General features: G+C 39.4%; 1 protein-coding gene across 1 annotated transcript; it reads right to left on the minus strand.

Annotated features, from left to right (window-relative positions):
* Nucleotides 1-644: 644 nt before the first annotated feature.
* Nucleotides 645-3376, minus strand: LOC126796117 (E3 ubiquitin-protein ligase WAV3). The gene is made up of 2 exons (XM_050522881.1): nucleotides 2705-3376; nucleotides 645-2608 (listed from the first exon to the last, which is right to left on the minus strand). The coding sequence occupies exons 1-2, from the start codon at nucleotides 3047-3049 to the stop codon at nucleotides 695-697; spliced, it is 2259 nt and encodes a 752-aa protein (XP_050378838.1). The 5' UTR covers nucleotides 3050-3376; the 3' UTR covers nucleotides 645-694.
* Nucleotides 3377-18756: the final 15380 nt, after the last annotated feature.

An 18756-nucleotide genomic window follows, 5' to 3' on the forward strand; every position in this document is an offset into this window, starting at 1 on the left:
AAGAGGTTATTTGAGTTTATTTAAAATTTCTCATTTTTCATTGATATTGCTTTTGATGATGTGGTTTTCAATTCTTAATAATGTAGAATATGACTGTGTACCAGTGTTATCAACAAAATTGTTATTATGCACCCCACAAAGATATAGATATATCACAAAATGGAACAGAAGACAAGGATGCACATTCAACTCTCTAAAAGGTTGCGCTGAGAACGTTTCCAATCCAAGCAAACTTAATCCATTCTGTCTTGCTTTGTTTTGTGCTCCTCTCATAACCATAGTACTTAGGAAACCCATCATTACAATCTATACACCTGCTAACATTCCATTGCACTTTCACCTCAAAGTTCTAGCTTGCTGGTTGGTACTCTCATGTTCATCATGAATTCCCAGTATGGTAGAGCACATATGGACTGTCTCAAAAGATGCATGGGATCAAAATTGAAAAGAACACAAAAACAAATGGACAAAGCTAGCTTAAGCATCCATTTCTCCACCCAATCAATCACTTTGTGTTCTTTGTGGGGTATGCTAAACTACTCTCACTCTGTGTTTTTAGTCCTCAAACCAGAAAAAAGGGCCGCGCAGTCTAGTACCAACCTGTCCCTTTTACATAATCATCACAATAATAATATCCCCCCAAATTTCCACAGAAGATAAAAAAAGGACCATTTTTATTCTAAAATTTTCAACATTAAAACCTAGCATTTTCAAACCCGTGCAAGTCACTGACCCTATTCAGTGATTTCTTCATCATAGCCACCTTAGCCAGCTTCTCCGCTGCCCTCCATGCGGAAGTGGGCGTCAGCGCCTCGCCATTCTCGTCGACAGCCGCTGACCCCATTTCTCTCTCCCTCTCCCTCTCGCTTTGTCTCCGCCGCTGCATTATCATCTGCTGCTGGTGCTGCTCCTCTAGCTGATTCTGCCTCTTCCAATGCACCTCTGCAAGCTGAGCCTCCAATGCCCGAACATACTCGTCGGCTGAAGCCGAGCCGGACTGGATTAGCAAAGTTCTAGTTGATGCTAGCAAGTGATGTGCACTTTGGAAGTCATTGTGCTCCACCAGCCTCCGTGACTCCGCCACGGCACGTGTGGTAAAGAAAAGGCTTCTCAGGCGTCGGATCTTCGGATTTGAAGACACCGATCGGACGGCGGTCTGTGTAAGCGGCACCACTAGTCCCTGCTCCTTGCCGTAGACAACCTCTTGCGTAGCCGGGTCTTTGTATAAGCACCTAACTGACATCACGTGGTGAGTCCCAGCTGCAGAGGTAGGAATGCGCAGCTCAACTAGCAACTCTCTCTCTTCCTCGGCGTACATATCTCCGAGCCGAATCGAAGCCGAGCCGTGCACGGTGGGGCGCCCGTTGCAGGAATAAATGGCGGTTATCTCCGCCGGAGCAGAGCCGGATGAGAAGCCGAGCTGGATTCTCAAGTCCTGAACGACAACGCTTAGCAGACCCCCTACGCATTTTGCAAAGGCGTCCTCCGCCGGCTCCTGGCAGTACCCGGCGTTCTGGCCAAACCCGAAAGCATGAATCGGAATCTCAATGTGGGCGAACCGGGTGGACGACACGTAGTTTGATCCTGGACGTTGATTGGTCGAGCCCGAATTGCTGTTGTTCACCCTCTCGTTCTGACCGTCCGATAAGAGCATGATACTCGCCACCGGATTCCTCTCCCTCCGATCTTCCAGAACCTTCGTGGCCTTCCTCAGGGCCTCCCCAACACTGCTCCCCTGACCGCAGACCAGCCGGTCAACAACGCGCCGAGCCGCGCGCTGGCCATTCGCCGTCATTCTCTTCAGCGGCATCAGTCTCTTTGGGGAGGCCGAGAAGGCCACGATGGAAAGACGATCAGAGGAGCCGAGCGAGGAAATGACCAAGCGCATGGCGCGCTTCAGCATCTGGAGCTTCCCGCCTGTCATGCTTCCGCTGACGTCGAGCACCGTCACTAAATCAATCGGAGCTCGGTGGGAAGGGTCCAGAATGTACGTGCTGGTAGTCTGACGCGCTGGCGCCTTCACTCTGAGAGCAAATGCGTAGGTCTCGAAACCCCGGCCGGAAGACAACAGAGCAGCCTCCGGTAACAGCCTCACTTGCACATTGTTCCTGAATTCTTTGTCATCATGTATTTTCGGATCATCGGAATACGTGGCTGAAGAAGATGTGTTAGGATTAACGAAGAACCCCTGAAACTCTTCGACGTCATCGTCAGCAAGGTCCTCTTCGTCGGCCTCAGGAATGGAGATAATTCGGCCGCCGACGGTCGGAGACAGAAGAGGCTCGTCATCGTTGTATGGCTTCAACGTGTATCTGGGCGATGGGGATTCAGCAATCACCTTCTTCTCTTCAACTTTCAGCTTCGGGGTGACGGGTGCTGAAACGACGTCGTTGTTGGCTGCCGGATGGGGATCAGAGGTGGCGTTTTTATGCATAGCCAGCAAAGGAACGTCTTTCCATGTAGAGTTGCAGACCGGGCAGACGAGGCTTCCATGGTTCCGTACATAAGAAGCTATGCAGGGGAAATGAAAGGCGTGGCTACACTCTGCTGTGTAAATCGCTGTGCCTTGCCCGGTTTTCACACTATTCAAGCAAATTCCACAGCTACTCTGAAATTCAAAAACCAAGAGAAAAATGATAGTATAAAGGGCGAGAGTTGTAATTTAATATATGAAAGATGGCTGTAGAAAAATGGTGAGACGTACTCGAAATTTGAAGCTGTTCTTGAAGAGGGAGAGCTTGAGAGGGGATCGAGGAGAAGTCGGATTAGATGATTTGGGAGTGCTGCTTGTTTTGATTTCAAGGACTCTGGGGCTCTCGGCAACATTTTGCTTAGGCATACTATTCGATTTCTGAAGCAGAGCCTCCGACCCTGTTTTACCATGCAGCCTCGGAGTTGACGGGTTGCCACCGCCGGAGGAGAAGAAACTCAGTCGGGTTCTTGGGCTCGGGCTCGGACTCGGGCTCCTCTGCTTTTGATCTGAAACCTTTGTGTCCGATGGATCCCGAGGAATCGTGGTGCAGAAGGCTCGTCTCCAACCAGTACCCATTTCTCTCCGATTAGAAAAACAACCAAAAAGGAAAAAGAACAGGCACTAGAAGCTAGTCTGAGGTAGAAGAAGGAAGAAGAAAAGAGTACTTGTTTTGGTCGATCTGAGGACAAAAGGGCAGGACTGAACTTTGTAAGAGAAGCATGGGATCAAAGGCAATGAGGACAAAACTAATGAGATGAATGAGATAAACAGAGAGACACACACAGAGAGAGATGGACCTCTTCTCTCAGTTTCCTCTTCCTTCTTCTTCTGCCGCTCTCTGTTTTTACTCTATCGCTTTGTGTTCCTCTCTTTTCTATAAAAAGAACAAAAAGATCTTTGCACCCAAAAAGACTAGAGATCTACTGCTACTCTATCTCTCTCTTCGATCTGATCAGATTCAGAAGCTCACAGAGGATTGAAATATTAATTGGAAAAGGTGGTTTAGGATTTTATTTACCCTCGGTAATCGCCACGTGTTGGTCAATTATTTCCTTTCTTTTTTATTTTTACTTAAGCAGTCAACGTCTTCGAACCACGTTAAGCCCACCGCATATCTCACCTGTATGATTCCCACTATATGCTGCGTGCTCTTTTCATGGGCGTTATCTCCACGCGCCTGCCTCCGTCGTGGTAGCAACTTGGGTGACACCCCGTCATTTCTCATTTAACGAATTCTATCCGATGAAGAGTTACAGTGTGGAGGTAGGAAATTGACAAATTTGCAATCAGGGGTGGTTGGGATAAGAATGTAGATTTTCTTCTTCTTTTCTCAGATTTTCTTTCTGAACAAAGACTTCTTTACGGTAAATATTATAATATTTTTTGCATGTTTCAATGTATATCTAGTATACAAGTAATTATTGAATGCACACAATTGTTTTTGGTCACTTAATAGCTTGTATATATTGGATATATTCTAAAAGAAAATTTCGTAAAAACAGAAACTGATATCTGATATCTGTTTTTGGTCATTATATGTTAATGTTACCCGATATAATTCATATGTAGAAAATATAGGGTGGTATGTGCATCGCACAACGACAATCAGTCAATTGAGCAGGAGAATTAATGATGTAAATAAATTGAGTTCTTAACGAATTTCGTCAAACTAATGTGATAATGCCGGTAAGTTAGCCAGCCTTTTATTTTACTAGAAAAGGTCGGTTAGTTTAGATGGTGTGGGTGGTCCAATATAACATAGCAAATTAAGGGTAGCTTTCAGCATATTCAAGTTTTCTCATGCAAATTAACACAGGGGTAAAATGGATGCAGGACCAGGCATGTACAATGGAGGCATGTCAGTGTTTTTGAGACCACATCTGGCGGTGGTAGACCAGTTTAAGATGAGGCCCTCCCACTAGGTACAACAGTATATCACGGCTGAGTTTTGTACTAGCCCTATCTAGTTTGTATCGGAAGGGTACGTCCCCCATCTATGAATTTAGGTACAATAGTAATGGGATGATCTAAATGAACTAATTTTGTGTCTATCCTCTATCATGCTATTAGTTGTTAGAAATGAGAACATGTGAGTATACCAACATGAACAAGGAACCAAATTTTAAAAGGAGGCGGAAAGCGATTTTGAGCTTGTTTAGTTATCAGATATGATTGACGTAATCAAAACTGTCATGATTTCGTACTGAGTCAGAACATTTGTGTCGTCTACTTATGATTAAGTTGAATATTACATATGTTAATCAAGCCATGTTCTAATAAATTTTCTATACAAATGTGGCTCCATATAAATCTTGGTATCGTCGTATTATACCTAATAAATTCAGTTTACTGACAGTTCATGATATATGCATGAGGCGCATATCATTGATGTTGCTCATGTCATACCATATACAAACATACACAAGGATAAGTTTATTTGTATTCATCTATTTCGTAGCTTATCATTGTTACATTCCTTGAACTCTACTCAAAGTTTATGGCGCGCAACACCACTCTAAGAGTTCATATCTCAATTCACGTCTTCTAATCGTAAAACCAGGCAACCCTATAAAACCTCGTTACAACCCGATCTAAATCCATCACAAAACGTTGTTGTATTTTCATATTTTCCAAGAGTAAATAGTAAACTTACGACCAAAAACCACGACAACAACGCCCGTCCAGCTCATCCGACCTCAATCAGCTCATCAAAGAAGTCTAACAAGGCTCGATGATATTCACACATTAAAAATAAATATGTAAAAAAAGGATAGATATAGTTTTTTTTAATTGAAAATAAAAGGATAGATATAGTGATATGCTCGACGTACCCTTAAACAGCATCTCCATGCTCATGAAAACCAGGGCTCTCCCTCCATTATTGAAACCAGGCAACAAAAGCCTCCGAATTCCACCACACACAGTACCTTACTTGCACAGTTGCACTTATCAAACCCATGCCCCTTCCTTACACCTCCAATAGTGTTTTACCATTTAGTGCCTTCCCAAAAAAAATAATCACTTGACACAGTAAAATCAAATCAATTGGTCAATAATTTCGACACTAGCTACTCACTACCAAGTGCATGGGGCCCCCTCCCACCTCTAGCCTAGCCTCTCTTCCTCCGTAGGTCTCACAGTACAACGCCGTTAGCTGCTATGCCAAGGTTCAAAATCTCCGTAATTTCTCATATATTATTTGATATCTTTTTTTAAACGATATATATTAAGGGTAAATATCTTATTTTTTCCGTATCTACGATATTTCTCATATAATATAAAATATCTCTGATATTTATGAAATATCTGATATATTTTCGATATTTTAGAGAAATATCCGAATTTATTTAAATTCTTTCATCACAACTCAACTTCAGAATATATCGGACTCTCAAATATGAGTATTTAATTAATTAATTACCTCGAGCCTCGAGAGATATCAAAAAGAAGACTAAAATAGTAGTATCTCAATCGGCTAATTTTCGTAAAAGAAATCTGGATGAAGAGTAAATGTTCAAGTCTTAACTCTTAAGAGTCAAGTCATATCAGTAGCAAGTGTTCTCCTTTACCTTGATAATGAAAATGACAACCCTCATTCACACGTCGTAGAAAATGTAATTGATTTTGGAATTGATGTAAACAAGGTATTATTTGATTAAGTTAGAGACTTGGAAAATGATTTTGATAATGCTAGTGTGTGGGGCGGCGTAGCAACTCCATATAGAAATGATTATGATGATGGTGGTGGTGGAAGTTGACAAGGTGGTAGAGATACAAGGTTTGAATATGAACATTTTTTTGTGAGTGGAGGATTTGAGCAGTTTAGTTGTGAAAATAATTTTGATCATGCTAACCAAGATGAGGATTATGGATTTAGAGTAGGTGGTCATGATGCGCAACAACATAATTAGTGCTAGGGGATGACAAGAGGAGTCATTGATGATCAAAATAAATCATATGATATTACTTTAGTTTCCTTAAGTTTTGATTTTATATTGATAGAACACATAGCATAGTGTGACATCAAACAAATCACATGAAATCAACTATCAATCTGGTTATCATATTTTACGATTATGGTCAGGTTGGAGAAGTATATGATAAATCATCAAGTTTGATTTATCCTTACTATCCATTTCACGAAGAAACTATCGGCAGCTCAAAAGAGATATATGTCTATCATGTTACTCATTACGATTCGTAATTATATGACTCGTATATTTTGGGCAGAGTATTATAATTTTGTTGATCAACATGCGTATTTACAAGCATCTAGAGTTTTTTTATGCTATTAGATAAAATTAATAATTGTATATGTTTGTACGTAATTTAATAATAAATAAATAAATAATTTCATAACATAAAAAATATATTTCTTCAATATATCTAATATTTCTCTTTAAAAAATAATATATCTATCGATACCAATATTATGACATTGACTATGTCACTCTATCCCTTTCAACTTTATTGTAGCTTCCGGTTGCCGACGTCATCTTCGTCAGAACAGATAACTGAAGCAAGGCTTTGTCAAACGTCAAGTTTCAACTCCGCTTGGGAATTAGGAAGCTAATCTTAACCTAATCATTTTTAATTAGCGGCTTAACCTCTTTTTTCAAATCAAGTTAGGCTGGAGTAAAAAAACGCGGCTTTACTTTAGATTTGTTTACTGTTATCAGATTATGGCTAACGAAATGACACTTACGTGTAGAAGAAGAAGATAGTTTGGGGAGACAGCACTCAACCTCTAGTAATTATTTTTTACCGTGGGGGATTCTGGAGTTTGATTTTTACCATTTGGGGGTCGGCTATTAAGCCTATTATTGGATCAGACATGATGGGATCGTTTGAAAAGAAGCAAAATTATGGGTTGTTCTGGGTTGGGACTTTTCAAAGAGCTGGATTTGATTTCTGATGGAGTGTTATTGTTCAACTTAAAACAAGTCAGGGGTATCCACACGTGCGAGTATCAATCAAAACACATATCAATGAACTGGTGCACAGCTTTTTACCTTACGTATTGTTACGACCCTTGGTTGATAAGGATCGGATTACAGCGAATGATTTAACTTAATTATAAAAAGAATTTAGCTATAAAAATATAGCGAAAATTCTGAACGATGCAAAATAATTTTACTAAATTAAATTAAAATCGATATACATAATCGGTAAAATCAATGAGGCTTACTCTTTTAATGCATATATACAAATAACATAAATTGACCAATCAAATATTTATATACCACATCGTAATCTAAAATCATTTCCAATAGCATTCTATTAGCGGTTCGAAAGATTAAGGATTGATTAATTAAAATTAAATTAAAGATCGTGATTGATCAATAAAGCTTCGGAAAGATAAGAAATGAAAATAGTTCAGATTTGGACTTATAGACTAGACTTTTTTCTTTTTAAAAATGTAAACTTGACATTTCTTTGAAACATGAAGATTTTTTTTCTCGAACGCTTCGGTTTGGACTCAAATTTATTAGTTTAGTCTAATGGACACCTATTACTATTGAAAAATAATACTCATATATCATATAAAACAATGTATATAGTCAAAATATAACACAATTAATACACAATTGAATTGATTAGCGACGTAATAGCTAGTAACCTAGTTAGCATTTTAGAAGAGATTCTTGGCTTAAGACATGATATTGAGGAAGAGAAGAGTAAAGTATAAAAGGAAAACAAATAAGTAGAGTTGGGTTTATTTGGGGATCCGCTTTCACTAAGGAGAATCCCAAAATTAAAAGATTTAAAACCTAATTTTTTTTATTGTCTTTACCAATATGGATGCTTGAGTCACCCCTAAAAAAAGCCTAAATCCGTCCATGGATTTACAGAAGGAAAATAACTCATCTAAAATCTGAACTCAACTGAGCTGACCGGCAAATTCGATAACCTAAAACTATCGGCGCAGCTCTTTTACAAATCAGTAGTTGGTGTTTTTTTTCCAAACCGAGCAATGCGGGTCAAATACGGGTTTGGTAAAAACCGACTCGACCTGTTCCAACCCGTACCCACCTCTAGGATAGTGTGCATGTTACTAGAATGACACATGGACCATAATCCTCCAGCCACGTGGCACTAACATCTACGTGGGATGTCCATGCCATCATCAGCATCCAAAACGTGTTGCCCTACTACCTCGTGGCAGAATATATGTTTCATTTTAGTCAAAGCTGTTGGCCACATAAAGTGATGAGAAAAAAAATTATAAAATGATGGTTTTGTAACTTTGTTTGTCTCCTTGGAAACTTCTAAAACGAATTTTGATTTGTTTCGTTAATTCTGTTTTTCCAAAGAAAAGCTTCTCCTGTGTTATCATGCTCCATTTGATTTTCTTTGTCCTAATGCAAACAGGAGATTGGAGGACCTACTAATCAAAAGCTCAAAACATGGCTAATATATCAACAAAGTTGTAATGTTGATGTTCTAATGTTCTATTATAAAATAAAAAAATCTGACATGTTGCAAATCAATCTCAATTATTGAGAATTAGTTGTTTCGAACTTGTAAGTTTGAACAAAACCTATATAAGCTAGTTTCTTCGTGCGTGGTCTGCAAAACTCTGTATACTATATATATGTTGGTAAGTTATATGGCTGTAGTTGATTTTACGGTGGTTTACCCTGTTTGAAAAATCGATCACCCGCGCGGCCAACACCTAAAGCCAGTCTTCTTGGCGGTTATGGGGTTCGGCTAGTAACTTGGTAAAAATGGTTTGTTGATATGAGCTAGCTATAAAATTCATAATTAAAGGGATTTAAGGCTAGGGAATGCTGCCCCTTGAGTTTATAACAACATACCATCTTTGTACTTGTGCAGGAGAGAGAGTGTGGCTAGAAAAAAAATTATAAATTTAGGATACAAATCATACAACCAATATAATCATAACCAATATTAGTTAGAGACATAAACATTGAAGTCGATCTTACAAGTATATAAACAACTTGTCTTGTAAAGTAGATGAATTTGGAGTTTAGGGAATGTCCACATAACACATGACATAATTGGACAACCCCATATGGACAAGATCCCATCATTTTGCAAACTCCAAGTTGAGGTTTTGGTGCCTGCAAACAGTAGTTAACTTGTTAATTAAGAGAAAATCCCATCGATCCATCCCTTTCAACTAAACCATTTGAACCAATCCATGCATTGAAATTAATCTATGATTCTCATAAACACGAAATGAATGACACAAGGCAGCGAAATCGGGTTGAGGGTGATATTAATGCCATGATCGGATAATCGCGTTTGAGATGCTTTGTTGCTTGTTTTGTTTATTGATTAAACTTTTTAAAATATCAAGTAATGGGATCCGAAAACACTGCAGACATTTTTTTTTGGAAATGGATTAGTGCAAAAATGAAAATGTGTACTGTGTACAGTAGATTGGATTATGTGATTAGGATTGCGGATAGTTTGAATACCTTCCTTTTTATGCTTGAGAGAAGAAGCGTCAAACCGTATCTGTATTTAAGAAAACAAATTACAAAAGTAATTAACTTGAACATGAAACACCTTAAACTACCAGACTATGAAAGAATTGTATGCAAAATCACCTCAAAGAATACACTGAATAACTAACTTCTACGCCTACAGCCATAAGTTTTTATCCCAAAGACGGAAACTTATTCCATTAATTATTCGTGCAAAACCCGAGCCGGATGCGCCCTACGTAGATTTGCATAACACTGATTTACTGACCTTTACCGAGCTCCGGTCCTCTCTGATTCAGTGACCTTTATACGTACCTCAGGAGACATCGGCCTTCACTTTCCGTCTCGATGGGAGAGGCTCAGTTCCGGCGAGAAGTAGCTCCAAAGCCGGAACTTTCGGCACAACACCCTCACGATCGATCTAGCACGCTTGCTCAAAGACCTTGCCTCCTTGAAGCAGGTTGTTTAGTATTAGAGAAAGAGTCCACCATTCCAAGATTGATGATTTGAGGGTTGAGGCTAGGGGGCGCTGCACGTATAGACTTCATCAGTCATCACCCGTGTAAAAGACGGCACCGAAGCTCGCATCATACTTAGTTGCATGGCAGAGTAATTATTCTCTGTATCTAGAACACATGACACTTTCATGTGATGTATCAAGTTAATCATATTACTCAATAGTGTGGCAAAATATAAGTAACTAATCAGAAATAAATACAGTAAAAAATATACCACGTAAACTATGTACCAAATATATATAATAATTTTTATGCATGGCAAAATCAGCTGCTAAACACCCGATCGAAAATGTTTAAGCTCAATAGTCCATGCTGAAAAGGGTTGCTTGATGAGGCACCTCCCTAATTTTAAGCTAGACCTGGGTTAGGCTGCAGCACCACCACTGCGATATATTACGGGTAGGGTTCAGCCCTCTACCATCAACTCCAAGCATTTGAACTACATCCAGGCAACCGGTCACAGGGCTTACACAAACCACAAATTTTACATAGACCATGCAAATAAAACTTTTGCGTCGTACCTGAACGTTAGAGTAGTCGGAACACTCCTTTATACAAACTTGTAGACCATAAGAGGGTACGCCTGTCTGATTGGATAACAAACACAGTGAAAAATCTTAACCGGCCTGGAATTGGTTCGTGTCCCTTGCCGGATCCTATTTATCTATGAATAGTTAGCCGGAACTTGAATACGTACTTAATCTCTACTCAAACATGTGAGTAAGTTTTATCTCTCCTATTAATCGATTTGATGAACAATGAGTCGTCGGAACTTGAGTACTTAATAGTTAATACCTACTCAAACATGCATATGATCATGTGTTTATCTCGAATCTATATATCGATTTTATGAATAATAAGCCAGAACTTGAATACTTAATATCTACTCAAACATATTAGCAAGTGCCTTTGATAAGTAAAGGTACGGTATAGGTTATGTACGTACCACAAATTATTAGCAACACCAAGTAGTTAACTAAAGCAACTAAAAACTTCTTTGAATTTTGTTTAATTACCTAGCCAAGCCAAAGTGTGAGGCTGTGGTCTGTGGCTCTACTAATTTAAGAGATGAATCAAGACTATATATTATATATCCCTTAAACAAACAAATGAGTTTAATACTTCAAGCAATAATTATCTACATAAATTGAAGATGAAATTGAAAGGAGCATAATAATAGAGATGAGCAGTTGGTAGTGGAATATAGAGTTAGTTAAAACTGATTGTAATTGGTTGGTAAGGCTACCATGGCACATGGGTGACATAATTAATTAAGAAGGGTATCTATCTAACTAATCCAAGTGAAAATAAAGTTTTAGAGAACAAGCAATTAAGATCGAGAAAGACTTGAGTATATATAGGCTGAACTCAATATAAATAATAGCATGCATGATTAACAATACGGCTGTGCTGTTGGGATCTATATGTTACCATTAACTACTAATTTTGGGAGGCAAATGTTTCAAATTGTTCATATTAAGTGAGAACTGCAAGAAAGAATGAGCTCCCCTAAAACATCCATGCATATTTTGATAGTCAGCTCTTAATTAATTAGAGAAATAATAATCAACAATCTAACATGTCCATCACTATTATTGTCATTGCAGATTTGCAAGTAAAATTAGAGTGATAGTCAAAACATGCAGGTAGATGATTATTCATTGCCGATGGTGTAGTTTTTTGTCAACATTTCTAGACGTAGGATTGATGGCGATTAGTGCTTTCTGAATGTTTACAGAAGGGAGTACTACTGCAAACGAAAAAAAGACATTCGGCTCTAAGTACGTAGGTATGAGCCGTCAAGCCGATTTAGTGAGAAATGATTTGGTCTATTGTTAAACCACAATAAATTAATAATTTTAAAACCGGCAAAAATATCAATTAATTATCGAGGTTATTGTTCCGTGAGAATTATTAGTATACCATTCTGTGTGTCTTAACCTTGTTAGGTTTCTTATTAAAGATAGATTAACATATTTATAATAGATTATGACTCTAAATCCTACGGGATTGTGGTTTTGTAATGCCTATATATAGCCTCCCATATCATGCATCACGTTATCACGCACTTTGCTCTAAAACACTGAACTTTTAGAGCTATAGAAATCCTATTTTATTTCCGCCAGCCGCCCTAGTCTCCGGCCTCCGGCAACCTTCCAGTCGGCGCTCCTCGTCGGTGACAGACCTTGCACTCAGCCCCGTAGCTCCGCAGGGTCTCCTCCCCATTCGTCCCACAAAATCAACTTTTTTTCTCGCAAGACCCTGCATCAAAGCATTCAACATTGCTCATCCAGCATATTTACGCAAGCAACGCGAACTTAACAAGCAAAATCTTCACTCCAGAGAAGTTATTCTCGTTTTCTCCACACCTTTAAAGGTAATTTTTCATTAACGTTTCCGCTTTTGAACGTATAGATATATTATATCGGGCGCTATTAGCCTTCTTCATGTCTTTTTCCGGCCTTTCTTATAACGCCGATGAGACCAAAGAGGGATATGATTCCCCTCTTGGTCGACGTTTTTTGTGTGACGGTCCTGGGGGAGTCACGCTTGTTTTGAAAGGGAAGTTAATTGATTTTCGTGTGGTCGCCTAAGTGCACCGCTGTTTTGGGTGCGATCGTGAGTATCGTCGTTTGCATCGATTTTTCTTGTGACCATATACGTCATCCCTTCTAATTCCTATTATACTTAAATCTAATCGATTTCGTATGCGTTTTTGTAGATGTCGTCGCCATAGCGACTAGAGTTTCGCCTTCTTAATATAAAAGGCAAGGAATACCACCGTTGGGTTTCCGACATAGAGCTCGCTTTCGAGAGTCGTTGGATTCAAGGCATGTTTTCCAACCCTCCTGCTAATTTCCCACCTATGACCAAGACTCAAGCTCTCATCTTCATGAGACGTCACATCCATGCAACTCTCAAGAGGCAATATTTGAACGTAAAAGATCCTAAATAATTATGGGACAAACTACGCTTGCGGTATAACAACGTTCATGATAAGCTTCTCCCTGAATTGACCGTTAGATGAGATAACATCCATGCAACTCTCAAGAGGAAACACTTGAACGTAAAAAATCCTAAATAATTATGAGACAAACTACGCTTGTGGTACAACAACGTTCAAGATAAGCTTCTCCCTGAATTGACCGTTAGATGGGATAACATCCGTCTATTTGACTATTAGAAAGTGGATGACTTCAATCAGGATATGTTATGCCTGCAATCCGATCTTGGCACCGTTGGTGTCATCAAAACGACCTAGACCTTTTCAATAAGATATTGGACACGTTTCTAATCAACTATGAGGTTCAACCTCATATGTACCACACTCATATAGAGGAAATGAAGATCCGGACTTTCGCCGACTTAATGACGCTATTGGAAAAGAAGGAGAGGCATTATGAGATCCTCCTCAACAATAAAAATAGACCGGTTGCCACTAAAAAGATTTATACGCCACAATATAACTATGAGAAACTCCTAAGCAAAAGAATCAATCAAGAAACACTCCATATCAGCACCAAAGCAACAACTCTCGTGGTGGGAGGAAACCGGGTCGTTCTCGGCCCAATTCCAATACTTGGACTCGAGATGGTGACAGCGCCGCACCCTCCAGGGGAGGCCATCCCCGTCCTAAACCTCAAGGAGGCCGTGTGCCTCCTCATGCCTCTAATTCCGGTAATGGCAAGTCTCCATGCTTCAAATATGGCTCCTTCAAGCACTTTAATCGCGATTGCAGCGCTAGAAAAGAGATGATCAAGGCATACTCCGCCTACAAGAAGTTTCTATAACCCGAATCGAATCATGTGGATGAGGAATCTGAGATCGAGACTCACCACATCTCTATGAAGACCAAGCCCCTTACTTCCAAGCCTAAGCCTCCAGCCCCTACAATGGATACTCCCGACTTTGATTAGTCGTTTTTAGCTGATTCTAGTTTTATGCTTTCAAGTATTGTTATGGCCGACCGCCATTGTTATTTTCATTGACTTTGTAATAGTCTTTTGATTTTAGAATTAGAAGTTTGTGTGTGATGTATTAAAGATTGACATTCAATAAAATTTCTCAATTTCTTGTATACAAGTCGATCTCTTTGAGAAATTTATTTACCTTACACTTAGCATGATGGTCAACGTGTGCAACCCACGTGGTTTTTAAATTGGACGTTTTTGGGTTACATGAGACCCCAATAGCACTACATTGTGAATATGGAACTTAAAATTTAGAAAACGAACCTCGGAACGTCAAAAATTGACGTCGTTTTGGCCTCTTGGCCGTACCCAGTTACTGTTCCGGCGTTTCCGAAACATTTTCCTGCGTTTTGGCCGCTTTTTAGCCAGAACTTGACTCATTCACGAAGAGAGAAGTCTTCGTAAAGGTTGAATTGACTCCAAGAGATGTCAAACCAGTTTGACATAAATGGGTTTTCGTTCGTAAGTGTAATGAGATGAACGAGATCGTGCATTATAAGGCAAGACTCGTGGCACAAGGATTCTCACAATGACCTGGCATTGACTATGAAGAGACTTATTCTCCTGTTATGAACATCATTACCTTCCGCTACCTCATTAGTTTGATAGTGTCTGAAAGACTAAAAATATAGCTTATGGATGTGGTCACATCTTATCTCTATGGGGATTTTGACGCAGAGATATACATGAAAGCTGCAAAGAGACTACCTTTACCTCCATGAAGTGCCTCCATAGAGTGCTCATGCAGTCATATTACGTCATTCGTTGTACGGGTTGAAACAATCCGGAAGAATGTGGTACAATTAGTTGCACAAGTACTTGAAAGAGAGAGGTTATAAGAATGATGAACTATGCCCGTGAGTGTTCATACGAAAGACAAATTCCTGATTCGTCATCATTGCAGTCTACGTTGATGACATGGACATAAGTGGTACTCTTGATGATATTGAAGAGACCGTGTCTCATTTAAAGTCATAATTTGAGATGAAAGACCTAGGGAGGAAGAAATTCTGTCTCGGCCTTGAGCTTGTGCATAGGGCCAACGACATCTTAGTCCACCAGTTGAATTACAGCAGAAAATGTTTCGACGTTTCAATATGGATCTATGCAGTTCATTGTCTACTCCCATGGTCATCCAAAGTCTAGATATCAAGAAGGATCTATTCCGTCCTAAAGAGGATGATGATGAGGTTCTTGGTCCTAAAGTTCCATACCTTAGTGCAATTGGGGCATTATTGTATCTTGCTCAATGCACTAGACCATACATATCTTTCGTAGTTAACTTATTAGCTAGATTTAGCTCCGCGCCTACACTACATCATTATAATGGTATCAAGCACTTGTTTTGATATTAAAAGGTTCCCTTGATATGAGATAGTTCTATAAGAGAGACACCATGGTCGTGCTACTTCACACCGGCACTGCAAGCAGCCCTGCAGCACCACCGTACGTGAATGAGCCGCCGTAAGCAGCCACGACATGGCGGCAGACAACGGTGCCAAGAGCAGTATTCGGTCCCGACTTGCTCCTTCCCCTAATGTAAAGACTCCAAACAACTTATTAGTTGGTTATGCCGATGCATGGTACCTCTATGACCCTCACAAGGCTCGTTCTCAAACCGGTTATGTGTTTACCATTGAGAATATGACAATATCTTGGAGATCCACGAAGCAATCTCTTGTTGCTACTTATTTGAATCACGCAGAGATTATTGCTCTCCATGAAGCAGTTAAAGAATGTATTTGGCTACGGTCACTCGTTCGTCATATTCATGATTCTTGTGGATTCGTCTCTACAATTGATCAACCTACTTGCATTTATGAAGATAATACTGCTTGCATAGAGCGGACTAAGTTAGGTTTCATCAAGGGAGACAATACCAAACATATTTCGCCCAAGTTCTTCTACAATGTTCAACAACAGAAGTTCTTGAATGTTCAGATCAATCAAGTGAGTTCAGAATCTAATGTTGCGGATTTGTTCACTAAGTCTTTGCCTAAATCTACTTTTGTGAAACATGTGAAGAGCATTGGCATGCGTCGCATATCAGAACTTTAGAGTTTGGTAGACTTCAGGGGGAGTCTACATCACATGTTAAGATCTTTAAGTAGTTGGTATGTTGTGCTATTTTTCCCTTCGATCAAGTTTTTTGTTTTACCCAAGAGGTTTTTGTTTTGTTTGACCAGGTTTTTACCGAGGCAATGTTGTGCGCCATGCAACCTAGGTATGCGACACAAGGGGGCGTGTTCCGGGAGAATTACTATTCTACCATTGTATGTGCCTTAGCCTTGTTAGGTTTCTTGTTAGAAATAGATTAACATCTCTGTAATAGATCAGGACTCCGAATCTTACAGGATTGTGGCTTTATAATGCCTATATATAGGCCCACATATCATTCAATAAAGTCACAGTTATTTCATCACGCATCAGTTATTAAATTATCTGAATAAATTTAGTTTAAATTTCTTATTTGAGACTGACAAAAATATATTTATTTATCAAAGTTCTATTGTATATTGATATCAAATATCTAAATGAGTTTTTTATTAATTGAAAAAAAAACTCAAATACCACGACACACAACAAACTAGTCGAACTCCCCCACTTACAAAGAAGAAACTCATGCCATTAGACCAACTGATCTTTCAACAAAGAATTGTATACAGACATTGGTCAATGAGAAAATAATGGATATTTGAGCTATAAGGATAAGAAGATAGAAAAAGGACCCATGCCCAATCCCAAACCAATAAACCGATTTCAGAAGTAGCCGATACCCTATTCGTCGTCAATCTCAATAAGAGAACTGCTCCAATAGCATCACATACTAAAACCTTCGGCATATTTATAAAGACAACCTCCCCATTACATCGACACCTAGAAAGAACCGATTTTTAGATAATCCCTGAAATGACATGCACTATAAACATGTGCACCCAACGACATGACACTACTTGAACTAAGACACTAAACACTCCCTCAAAAAGAAGAAATGACTAAACCCTCTCAAAAGGAGGGACGACAAAAAAATAAATTGAAAACAAAACCTAAAAAACAATGACCTAGTTCGAGGCCCAAAAAGGACCCATGCCCATCCACCATTGAAATTCAAGAGGAGACCATCCACAGACCTGACCCGAAAGGCTCTGGCGAATCTGAGCGCCGCCTCGCCACCCGCCAGCAACTAGTTGCCAACCCAGACGCACCCCAGTCCTCAACGATTATGGCGAGAGTACCCCATCCATAAATTGCACCAAAGTATTGCAAGAATAAACCGACCCAGATCGAGAAACCAATCTAGGAAGCCCTCCACCGCCGCACTCACCCCTTCACCTTGTACCACCGATCCAACCACCCCTAGCTGCCATCAACAAGAGCACAAGACCACGCTTAATTAACAACAGACCACCTAACAGAACAACTAGACTGCAATCACAAATCTACCAATTACTTCTCAACACGTTGTCATGAATCGTCCATCTCTCTCGTTCCACCACTACAAACCATCAAGGACCGGCTACCCACTCATGTCTGACGACGGCGTCACTAGACACTGTCGTCGAACGAGATAGAAAACACCAAAATCTAAACCCTAGCTACGACCGGTTTTTACAGAGCCACGAGTCGATCCTCTCCTCTACACTAAAACCTCGTAACGCCGCGAAATTAAGCAAACAATAGAAAATCAAAAGCTTTCAAATTCACTGAATCGTTCATCTTCAATTTTGGGAATCGAATGACACTAAACCATATAATGTGAGAAGCACCGTAACTGTCTAACCAACTTAAAACGACAAAGTGACTGCAATTGAATCACTACAAGAGAAAATAGCGAAAGCTAGAAATTTATTTCCAACCCCTAACCAATAATACGCAAACACATTTTCCTGTTAGCTAATGTAGCCAAACATATAATTAAGGGGAAAACTACATCTTGGCTAGGCTTCTACATAAACAAATTGATTCAGTTTAGTTCAACATCTGAACATGGTCAATTTGTGATTGATCATACTTATTAAAAAGAATATTCAACCAAGTTGTAATATACTGAAGCCTCCAAATCATTATGGATACAGTACCACTCACGTAACGTGCTTTACATTATGGCTGTTTTATTTAAGCTCATATAAGATTAAATTAATTAATTAATGTATCAATTATATTAATCATGCAAATATGCATCATTGTTGTCATTTGATGCATGAGACTCAAAGCACGAATTGAGAAAGCAGATGGTGGCCGGGGATTAAGAAGTTTGAGTTCAATTAATTAAGACATAAAACTTGCATATTCTAACTGTCATTTTCTAAGTTCCTAACCACTCCAACTTCCTCAAATCA

This window comes from Argentina anserina, chromosome 5 (genome assembly GCF_933775445.1).
Source record: "Argentina anserina chromosome 5, drPotAnse1.1, whole genome shotgun sequence".
In the NCBI taxonomy this organism is placed as follows: Eukaryota; Viridiplantae; Streptophyta; class Magnoliopsida; order Rosales; family Rosaceae; genus Argentina; species Argentina anserina.